The sequence below is a fragment of the Chiloscyllium plagiosum genome, unplaced genomic scaffold, assembly GCF_037043375.1.
Source record: "Chiloscyllium plagiosum isolate Xiang-an unplaced genomic scaffold, Cpla_swu_hap1 HiC_scaffold_32, whole genome shotgun sequence".
NCBI classification, from domain to species: domain Eukaryota; kingdom Metazoa; phylum Chordata; class Chondrichthyes; order Orectolobiformes; family Hemiscylliidae; genus Chiloscyllium; species Chiloscyllium plagiosum.
The window spans coordinates 34897240-34909311 of NW_028270170.1; the positions used below are offsets into that span (position 1 = coordinate 34897240).

The 12072-nt window shown below is 41.8% G+C and overlaps 1 protein-coding gene across 1 annotated transcript in view; it reads left to right on the top strand.

Annotated features, from left to right (window-relative positions):
- The window catches only part of LOC122539982 (integrin alpha-8-like), a 151409-nt gene that overhangs the window by 40083 nt on the left and 99254 nt on the right, over positions 1-12072 (top strand). Inside the window, exons 4-6 of the mRNA XM_087977898.1 lie at positions 219-393; positions 4123-4172; positions 6284-6329. Of these exons, the coding sequence (XP_087834024.1) occupies positions 219-393; positions 4123-4172; positions 6284-6329 (271 nt within the window). The remainder of the gene's footprint in view (positions 1-218; positions 394-4122; positions 4173-6283; positions 6330-12072) is intronic.

Genomic DNA, 12072 nt, shown 5'->3' on the forward strand with positions numbered 1-12072 from the left:
AGTCAATGAGAGATGGATTACAAATACTGGCTAACCAGCGATGTCTACATCCAGGGAGCAAATAAAAAACAGTGTATATGAGTCTTTGGTAATCAGGGAGTTTTCTTACTCCTTCAGAAAGAAATGTTTTAGGAAGAGATTTTGTTTAAAACAAAAATCTATTAAAGCAATCATTGCTGATGTGTTAACAATACTAAATATCTATGTTCAATCTGCAGGCCTGTGCTCCATTGTACCACTGGAAATATTCACGGACCATCAACTCCAAGGTCGAGACTGGTGGAGTGACGCCAGTGGGCACGTGCCGAATAGCAGTTCAAAACTTCAGGAGCTACGCAGAATATTCACCCTGTCGTTCCAATATTTTGCAATGGCAGCTTAATATATCAAACAGTAAGAGAATGTCCTGCATAAAATGATGAGATTTTTAAAAATGTCAAAATTCCTGAACTCTTAAAGTTTGTGAGGACTCAGTGATTGAATTAGGCTGTTCCCCAGCAGCACAGAATGGCTTCACAGGTTAATTTTTCATCACACCAGATCTTTTTGATAAAGTTCATATGATGATGTTTGAAACTCTTCTGGGATTTTGTTTCATGGTCTCTCTGTTGCTTTTGGTAAGCTTGAAATTAAATCTCCTGCCACGCTTTTACATGTCAAATGAAATACACATGTAGCAAGAAAAAAGAGAGAGAAAATGGTCTTTTCAGAAGGAGTCAGGAGATAAATCAAGAAAATCAAACACTGGGTTGGATAACAATTTGAGCTCGGGAATCTGACACTCAGTTCAGATTAGATTACTTAGTGTGGAAACAGGCCCTTCGGCCCAACAAGTCCACACCGCCCCTCCGAAGTGCAACCCACCCATTCCCCTACATTTACCCCTTTACCTAACACTACGGGCAATTTAGCATGGCCAATTCACCTAACCTGCACATCTTTGGACTGTGGGAGGAAACCAGAGGAAACCCACGCAGACATGGGGAGAATGTGCAAACTCCACACAGTCAGTCACTTGAGTCAGGAATTGAACCCAGGTCTCTTGTGCTGTGAGGCAGCAGTGCTAACCACTGTGCCGCCCACTACCGTTCACTTCCAGGCTGTGACCCTGTGCCACATCTGCATCACTGCACATTGCTGTTTTAATCCTCAGATTCCTCAGTCAGCCAGAATTTATCTTGGCACTGAATTACTGTACTGGTGTCGGTGTCATACGGAAACGGGCCCTTCAGTCCACTCGTCTATGCCAAGCATAATCCCAAATTGAACTAGTCCCACTTTCCTGCTCCCACCCATACTCTAAACCTTTCTTATTCAGGTACCTGTCCAAATGTCTTTTAAATGTTGTAACTGTACCTGCATCTACCACTTCCATAAATGCAGTTCATTCCACATACGCACCACCCTCTGTTCAGAAAAAAGTTGCCCTTCAGGTCCCTTTTAAATCTTTCTCCCGTAATCTTAAACCTATGCCCTATCGTTTTGGACTCCTTTAACCGAGGGAAAAGACCTTGACTATTCACTTTATCAATGCACCTCATGATTTTATAAACTTCTATAAAATCACCCCGCAGCCTCTTACGCTCTAGGGAAAGAAAGTCCCAGTCTATGCAGCCTCTCCATTCCTGGCAATATCCTTGTAAATCTTTCCTGCACCCTTTCCGATTGGATTGTACGCAGTACTTCAAAAGTGGCCTCACTAATGTCCTGTGCAGCTGCAATATGACATCCCAACACCTTCACTCAATGTACTGACCAGTTAGCAGAGGCAGGAACTGGCTCTGAAGGCAGTGCTCAAAGACAGAAGGCAGCTAAGGCAGCTATACACAAGAGAACATAGGTATATTTTTTTCAGCATTTTAATTCATCTGCACCATCACATCTGGCTCCCTCCGTTTCCCTAATAGATGTGCAAACACAAGTCCCAGACTGTTCACTCTTCACACTCGCTATTTTGAAAGTCTCCTTTTGGCCTTCTCTAGGTCATCAACAAGCTCTTCAACAGGTTAATAGCATCTTAATCAGCAAGAGGCAGGTTGTCAGCTCTCTCATTGCTCTGGTCTTGCAGTAGCAGAGAATTAATCTCTACTTGGGGAGGTATGTTTTGATCAGGGATAGTCAGCATGGCTTGGTTGGAGACAGATCATGCCAATGAAATTTGATTACATTTTTCAAGGAGGTGATCAGGCAGGTAGTACAGTTGAACTAGTTTATACAGATTTCAGCAAGGCCTTTGACAAGGTCCCATGTGGCAGACTGATAAAGAAGGCAGAAGGGAATGGGACCCAGAGTAACTTGGAAGATCCTAATTTGGTTTAGGAGACAGGGGGTGGTTGTTGAAGGCTCTTTGTCTGACTAGAGGCTGGTACTTTATACAGTAATGGATTAGTGCTGGGTCCCTTATTATTCATGATGTATATATAAATGATATAGAATTGAATGTGGGAGGCATGAAAAGTAAGCTTGCGGATGACATGAAAATTGGCTGGGTGGAAGGTCTTAGTTTGTAGGAGGCTGTAGACAGGTTTGTCAGATGGACAGATCAGTGGCAGATGACGTTTAACCCTGAAAAATGTGAGGCGATGCACTTTGGAAGGAGAAACAAGACAAGGGAGTACTCAATATATTGCAGTACACTAGGAAGCTCTTGGGGTGCTTATCTACAGATCCCTGAATGCAGCTGGACATGTTAATAGAGTGTTTAAAAAGACTATGGGACACTTGCCTTTATCTGTCATGGCATAGATTATCAGAGCAGGGTGGTTATGTACAAGATTTCTGTGAGGTTAGAGTACTATGTGGTCACCACACTATAAGAAGGATGTGATTCCACTGACGGTGAGGCAAAGAAATTTAACCAGGATATTCTTGGGTTGGAGTATTTTAGCTACAGAATCTGGAATGCACTATCTTGCATGGGGAAGTGACAGCCCAGTGGTATCATTGCTGGACTGTTAATCTAGACACTCAGATAATGTTTTGGGGATCTGAGTTCAAATCCCGTCACAGCAGATGGTGGAATTTGAATTCAATAAAAAAAGTCTAAGGTTCTATTTTTGACCACGAAGCCACTGTCGATTGTCAGGAAAACCCCTCTGTTTCATTAATATCCTTTAGGGAAGGAAACTGCCATCCTTATCTGTGACTCCTGATGAGGTGACTCTTAACATCCCGCTGGGCAATTAGGGATGGGCAATAAATACTGCCGAACCAATGCCTTCTTCATCAGTGAATGAATTTTTTTAAAAAGTGAAAATCTCACAACCTTTAAGTATGTGGATGAGCTCTTGAAATGTCACAACAGTCAAGGCTATGGGTCAATGGGGATTAGTTAGTGCAGATAGGTTATTGCTGATGCAATGGGCCAAAGGGCCACTCTGTGGGCTATGACTCTATGAGTAGTGCATTTTAGAGGTATTGATAGACTGACACATTATCCATGAACACTATTTTCAAAGCTGGACATACTGCCCTCACTGGCAATTGAAAATCTAGCTCATAGAGTGGAAAGGGATTTAATGAAAGCAATGGGCCTTGTGATCAGAAAGAAACCAAGCTAAATGAGGATGAAATATGTGCCAAGAAATTTAAATTAAACTAACAGCCAGAATTGGACAATAGCAATTGTACAAAATTCAGAGGTAATAGAGTGAGAAATAAGGGGAAAAGGAGGGTCAATTTGTAAGTGAGGTGACAGAGGCCTACATTAAGATGTAAGCAATGGAGCCTAAAGCTGCAAACTCTTGAGTTTGTTTAAAAGTAAAATGTTGGTTTCCTGGCGCTGGGAAATAAAAGTGAAGTTTACACAGTCAGATCATTAGAGATGGGTTTGTTTTTGACAGATTCACAACTGATTTCTTGCTATATTTTGTGTTAAAATGGAACAACTGGAAATGTGTCTACGTCTCACTCTGCAGCTTCCAAAATTCACTGTCACCATGGCCATGATTTGCCTCTGCATGCTTTGTTTGAATCTTTCTGCTCAGACATTTCTGGGGAATAGGAAAGAGACAGGAATTATCTAAAATGCAACCCAAGCAGCAAACACAACAGCTTTCTATGTGTGTGTGCGTGAAATTGTAGCCTGTGAGGTAAATGATTAATGACAGTGTTATTTCTCAGTCCCAGATCAGCGTTTTTGTGAAGCCGGCTGGAGCAGTGTAATCACGGAGGTAATACTTTAACATTGTGCGTTTCTGCTCTTCATTCCCATTGTTGCAATAACTTTGATTTTGCAAATTTGATGCTGGTAAGTTTGGAACTGACCCTGAGCTGCATTAGTGCACAAATACTTAATATGTTCACAAGTTTGTCTTCTACTATTTGCACAGAAACACAAATACATATATTAAATGTTCCAAAGAATTCATTAAACATTAGATAAATACATTTGATACGGGTGTGTTGAAGGCTCAGAGAATATGTATGTTCGTATCACTCATTCTCTTTTAGTCTATGGTAAGGGGAAATGAAAGACTCGGTCACTTTTAGTCTGTGCCTCCGCCTTGCAGTTAACTGTGACACCCTTACTCTTTAGTGATAATGAAGTGGTTCAGGGTAATTCACCATTTGACTATATCTCAAGACCCAACTTCTGAGGATATTTTCCAATCAAGATGTGCAGTGATGTTATTACGCACTTCTGAAAATGGGTCTCCTGGCTCAGAAGTAGGGGCACTGCCACAGCACCACACACGCCCAAAACTACTAATCTGCATGTGTACCCTCCTGGTGGAAGTGACTGGAAGTGAGGGGAGGTTGGGGGGGGAGTTGCAGGTAAAGGGACCAAGGTGGTGAAGTGGGGATAGGTGAAGACAGGTAGAACCATACAGTCATACAGCATGGAAATGGACCCTTAGGTCCAACCAGTCCATGCCAATCATAATCCCAACTAAACATAGCCCCATCTGCCTGCACTTCGTCCATTTCCTTCCAAACATTTCTTACTTGTGTATTTATTTCTTATTTGTGTATTTATCCAAATGTCTTTTCAAAGTTGTAACTGTACCTGCATCCACACTTCCTCTGCAAGTTCATTCCACACACAAAACACCCTCTCATGTCTTTTTTAAATCTTACCCCTCTTGCCTGAAAAAAAATGTCCGCTGTCTTGAAATTCATCCTAGGGGAAAGACACCTTATCTGTACCCCTCATGATTTTATAAACTCCTCAAACTAATTCTTAAAATTATTTTTGTAGGTAAATAAAACTAAAACAGAATCATGCAGTGGGATGTTTAATGAAGCAGGGTTGAGATATCAAATTAACAGGGTTTGCATGCAGAACGTCTCATTCTCCTGCTTGAGGAATATAGTTTCTATCTTACATTGTGGTTGTAGCTTTTTCTCAGAGATCGCAAGGAGGAGGAATAATCTAATGATCACAGTGAAGTTAAAGTCCTTAAATTATTGGGTTTACAGACTTACTAGAAGAGGTTCACTCTTTGCAAAGAAAATTGTAATAATTGCAGCTTCATATTTGAGGGAAACCAAACAAGAGCCAGGGTTTTTTAACTTTCATCTACAGTGCCTTTCATGTCGAATAGCTTTGTGTGTGTGATGAATAAACAGTTGGCCACTAGGGGGTGACAGCAAACTTAGGAGACAGGAGAAAATTAGTCAGCGAGAACATAATGCTAATAATCCATGTAAATAGTTGCTTCAGGGTACTATTACTGTAGAATTCTGCATTGACAAGGCAAGGAAAAAGGACTTACTTAATGCCCTAGTTTTGCAGTCATTTAAGTCAATAGGTTAATACCTCGAGTGATGCAGCTGAGCAGTAAAACCTAAACACTCAGTCTTCCCTGCGCAGCTTCATCAAAACTCTCTGTGAAGCAGGGCTTCTTGAAGGTGCAATATTGCAGCCAATAAAGCATCCCAGAATCCAAGCCTGCCTTGACATTGAAACCAACATGAGCCTAAGTCCAGCCTCTCTTGACATTGCACAGCAGCAACAAGATGTGGATGGCTAGATCGTTCTTAAACTGGGATCGTTGCTTTTCTCCTGATTTGGCTGCACTTGTCAACTTTGTCCTGCTACAATATGCAACATGGCCCGAAAGATCAGGAAAATGTACCGCTCTACATTTCAGAGGAAGCTAAGACAACCCTACAAGTGGTAAAACTATTTTATATACCTTTTTTTGGCAGAATACATCAACAAGGGCCAAAATAGCTGAATTTTAGATCCTCAATTATCACCAGGTAGCAGCTATTCTATGCTATACACACATAAGGCAAGAGCCAATGTTTTGTAAGAGTTTAATCCTTTGTGTTTTAGGCAGGAGACATACTACTTGGTGCACCTGGCAGCTACTTCTGGCAAGGTAAGGAACCCTAATATTAAAGGGCTGCGTGTTAAATTGTATTGTTATTTTAACCAAAACCTTACCTCTCTTCTTGGAATAAAAACTTGTGAAACCCCCTGAATAGTGTTATGGTAGGGGTTAGGGGTAGTTTCAGGTTCTCACCCATCTCTGTGAAAAGAATGCTGCCCTGAATGAGCTCTTAGATTTATGAAGGACCTCCCCATATGCAATGCTACTAGCAATGGATTCCTCTCAAATTTTAAACTTTTTCTCTAAATTTATTCAATCAAGCACTTTGATGTTTTATTTAGGTCTTATCACATAATCTCTCCCTATTGTCCAGAATACAGTCTGATCAGCAATTCTGTTGCATTGTTTTCTGGCATCATCCTGTATTTGTTTTGCATTTGATGTCTCTCTTTATGTTGTGGAATTGTTCAGCTGTAGGAAAAACATGCTCATAATTAAACAATTTTTTTTTAAATTTCAAAAATATACTTTATTTATAAAAATATATATGCATACACAGTCACTAAAGCAGTTCGGTTCTGTACAGTAACGTTTGAAGAAAAACAAATGAACATTGCAATTGAACTCTATCCAACAATACAAACTCAAGGCATTTTTTACTTGTACAGGATTATATTTACATATATCTGAGGCATCAAGGGGGGGTCCAATAACTGAACCAAGCCCCATTTACCTTTAGCAGAAAGACGTCTGACAGTGGTCTTTCCTCATTGTGCCCTGGTGGCAGCTGCCCAAGCTTCAGTGCGTCCCTCAGCACGTAGCCCTGGACCTTGGAATGTACCAGCCTGCAACACTCGGTCAGAGTCAACTCTTGGCTCTGGAAGACCAAAAGGATTTGGGCAGACCAAAAGCGTCTTTCACCAAGTTGATGGTCCTCCAGGCACGGTTGATGTTTGTCTGGGTGTGCATCCTGGGAAACAGACCGTAGAGCACAGAGTCCTGCGTCACAGAGTGCTTGGGACAAACTGTGATAAAAACCATTGCATCTGTCTCCAGACATCCTTTGCAAAGGCACATTCCAGCAGGAGATATGTGACAGCTTCATCCCCCACTGCAGCCACTTCGAGGGCAGTATAGAGTGGCACAGAGAGTCTGGGCATAAACGAAGGATCTCACCAGTAGTACCCTTGTCACCACCAGCCAAACGATGTATTGGTGCTTGTTGGAAAGTTCTGGTGATGAGGCATTCTGGCAAATGACTTTGACTGTCTGCTCAGGGAGCAACCTGACAGGATCCACACACTCCTTTTCCTGCAGGGTCTCGAGGACACCACGTGCTGATCACTTCCTGATGGACTTGTGGTCAAAGGTGTTTTTCTTTGCAAATATCTCCACGAAGGACAGGTGGTACAGAATGGTCCAACTACTTAGAGCGAGGCCAGTCCCATCCTTGGCAATACTGAGGACTGGTGTAACCTCAGTACATAGTGACACTTGCCATTTATTTACAAAAGGTCTACTGTCAGCTGGAATGTCACAATATTGCCATGCAGAATCATATTATGCTTTGAGTCTATCACCTATTCGAGGCCCCTACTGCAAAGATTAGTTCATACTATAACATTGGTGACTGCTCTGCTTGGGGAAATCTGTCTGACGTGTAGCCAGACATGAGATCCTAAAGGACCATCTGCTAGGCTACAACCTATGGTAAAAATATACATTCTTAAACATTGGAAGAGGAGGAGCAGGAGTACTTTTGGATATCCTGGGGACATGACAGGATGTTACACAAAACAGATTCTTTCTTTCCTTAATAGTCCTATAATTTATTTCTCGCTGATCTGTGTTTCATATAATAGATTATGTTTAACTGTAAAACCCAAAATGTTGATTGCCTTCGAAGCTCTGAGTTTTAGGTTTATTTACTTTAAGCTCAATTCTCATTCAGCCTGTTTCTCTCTGTAATGATCCATAATCAGTGTTTATTATTAAACACTGATTATGTGACAGTCAAATAGAAAGAGATTCCTGTGCAATGCTGTTAATTTACAAACGCCATTCACCTTTGTTTTACATTTCTAATCCACAAAAACCATCACTTATGTTTAAGACAGTCAACATGTCGAGAACATTTCTTAATTGCTGCTCATTAACATAATGTGATGCAGTGTGAGCAGTCGTGCCTAATTTAAATACATTGCCCTTGTAGCGGTACACTTGCGCTTTTGTTTTTCTAGTTTATCTTAACTGTGGAAAATTAATGATTATGTATGGCTTCACTCTCTCAGCCAAAACAGGAATTACTTGCATCTGCAAAGCTTCTATTGGTGTGTCACAGGGATTGAGAAAAAAAACACTTAATGGAGCTAAGTGTGAGATGAGAAAGATGACCAAAATGCCTGGCTAAAAGAGATGGCATCTAATGAGGCTTTGGAAGAGGACAGAGTAGCTGAAAATCAAGTATTTTTAGTGGTGTAAGTTGAAATGACTTGAACACTTGCATGTGTACATAGAACACCATAAAGGTTCCTATACAGTCACCATAGGAGGAGAAATAATGGATACAATTCTGGAGATAGGAAATTAGGAACAGGAATAGGCATTCAACCCCTTGAGCCTGTTCTGCAATTCAGTAAGATCATGGCTGATCTCTGGCCCAATTCCATCTCTCTGCATTTGGCCCATGTCACTTAATACCTTTGCTTATCAAAATGTTATCTATGTCAGATTTAAAATTAACAACTGATACAGCATTCACTGCCATTTGTGGAAGAGAGTTTCAAATATCTACCACAATTTGTCTGTAAAATCATGGAGGGTGGGGGTGGGTGCGGGCGCATGGATAGAGTAAATAGACAAGGATTTTTCCCTGCGGTGGGAGAGTCCAGAACTAGAGGGGCATAGGTTTAGGGTTAGAAAGGGACCTAAGGGGCAACCTTTTCAAGCAAAGGTTGGTACATGTATGGAATGAGCTGCCAGAGGAAGTGGTGGAGGCTGGTATAATAACAACATTTAAAAGGCATCTGGAGGTGTGCAAGAAAAGCAAGGGTTTAGAGGGAGTTGGGCTAAGTGCTGGCATATGAGACTAAATTAATTTAGGATGTCTGGTCAGCATGGACAAGTTGGACCAAATGGTCTATTTCCATGCTGTATATCTCTATGACTCTAGCATCCCTTCTGAATGGTCTGGCCCCTAGTTCTAGGTTTCCCAAACAGTGGTATTACGTTATCGTCATCTACACTATCTTTTTCTGTTAATATCATAGAGTCATAGAACCCCAACAGTGCAGAAAGATGGCATTCAGCCCATTAAGCCCTGCACTGATCCTCTGAAGATCATTCCACCCAGATCCAGCCTCCCGTCCTGTCCCCATAATTCCTCATTTACCATGGCTAATCTACCTAGCCTGCACATCCCTGGACACTGCGAGACAAATTTAGCATGGCCAATCCACCTAACCTGCATATTTTCGGACTATAGGAGGAAACCCATGCAGACACAGGGAGAATGTGCGAACCCCACACAACAATCACCCGAGGCTGGCCGTGCTAACCATTCAACAGTGCTCCAAAAGCTCGTGATTTCAATTAAATCTGTTGGACCATAACCTGGTATCATATGACTTCTGACATCCTTTTTTTAAAAGTGCTGTTGTTTTAATTGCTTTTTTTCCAAAGTTCCAAAACAATGCAACAGCTTATAAAATGGTAGTTGCTGCTCCAGAACTTTGAGGAGATCAGCTCCAACACTGAAAATCCCTTTAAAAAGGAGCATCTCTTACAGCCACAATTTTTTCCCCATTCTTCATCTTGGATTACCCAGAAAGAGACCTTGGAGTACTGCTTCATAGCTTCTTGAAAGTGGAGTCGCAGGTAGACAGGATAGTAAAGAAGACGCTTGGTATGCTTGCCATTATTGGTCAGTGCATTGAGTATAGGAGTTGGAAGGTCATATTGTGGCTGTGTAGGACATTGGTTAGGCCACTTTTGGAATATTGTGTGCAATTCTGGTCTCCCTACTATAGGAAGGATGTTGTGAAACTTGAAAGGGTTCAGAAAAGATTTACAAGGATGTCACAAGGATTGGATAGATTGAGCTATTGGGAGAGGCTGAAAAGGCTGGGCTATTTTCCCTGGAGCATCGGAGGCTGTGGGGTGATACGGTGGCTCAGTGGTTAGCACTGCTGCCTCACAGCACCAAGAACCCAGGTCCGATTCCAGCCTCGAACGACTGGCTTGTGGAGTTTGCACATTCTCCCCGTGTGTGCATGGGTTTCCTCTGGGTGCTCCGGTTTCCTCCTACATTTCCAAAGATGTGCAGGTTAGGTGAATTGGCCAAGCTAAATTACCCATAGTGTGTGGGTTAGGTGCATTAGTCAGGGGTAAATGAAGACTAATAGTGTAGGGGAATGGCTCAGGGTGGGTTACTCTTTGGAGGGTCAGTGTAGACTAGTTTGACCAAGTGACCTGTTTCTGCACTGTAGGGATTCTATGATCTATATATGACCTTATAGATATTTATAAAATCATGGGGAGCAGAGATAGAGTGAAGAGCCAAGGTCTTTTACCCAGGGTAGTGGACTCCAAAACTAGACAGTATAGGTTTAAGGTGAGAGGGGAAAGATATAAAAGGGATCTAAGGGGCAACTTTTTCATGCTGAGGGTGGTCAGTATATGAAAAGAGCTGCCAGAGGAAGAGGTGGAGATGGGTATAATTACAACATTTTAAAGGCACCTGGATGGGTACATGAATAGGAAGGGTTTAGAAGGATAGGGGCCAAGTGCTGGCAAATGAGACTAGGTTAATTTAAGATATCTGAATGGCATGGATGAGTTGGACCAAAGGGCCTGTTTCCACGCTGTGTATCTCTATGACTTTCTATGACTAGTAATCTACTTCCGCCGCCTGGTTTGATAAAATTGTACTTCTGTTCATTGATGAAACCGAGTGTGGATTTTTTAATCTTAAATTAAAGGTTACCAGGATATTGCCTGTTCTGGACAGTTTTAGTTATGAGGAGAGGTTGGATAAATTCAAATTGTTTTCATTACAAAGACAGAGGCTGAGGGGTGACTTGATCGAGGTCTACTATAAGAGGCGTAGATAGGGTGGATAGTCAGAGGCTTTTTCCCAGGGTGGAAAGGTCAACAAAAAGAGGACACAGGTTCAAGGTGAGGGTGGGCGGGGAGATTTAGGGGGACATTTTTCAGACAGATGGTGGAGGGTGCCTGGAACACACTGCCAGTGAAGGTGGTAGAGGCAGACACATTAGCAACATTTAAAGTGTATCTGGATAGACATATGGACAGGAGGTGAACAGTGGGATAGAAATTGCATGTGGGTAGTAAGTATTTGGTTTAAAGAAGGATTAGGAATTGGTGCAGGCTTGATGGGAGTTGGAGGGGGAGATGTGCAAAGGGACTGCTCCTGTGCTGTATAGTTCTTTGTTCTTTGTTCCATAGTGGTCACAGTGAGGCATTAACCACTCTAAAGATTAAATTGGTCTTATTTCACACTTGCAAAATCTTATAGAATAATGGAGCATACTATTTCCATCAGAGTTAAAAATCACACAACACCAGGTTATAGTCCAACAGGTTTAATTGGAAGCACACTAGCTTTCGGAGCGACGCTCCAAAAGCTAGTGTGCTTCCAATTAAACCTGTTGGACTATAACCTGGTGTTGTGTGATTTTTAACTTTGCACACCCCAGTCCAACACCAGCATCTCCAAATCATATTTCCATCAGAGTCATGATAAATGTCACACAGGAGGCAGTATTAAAGT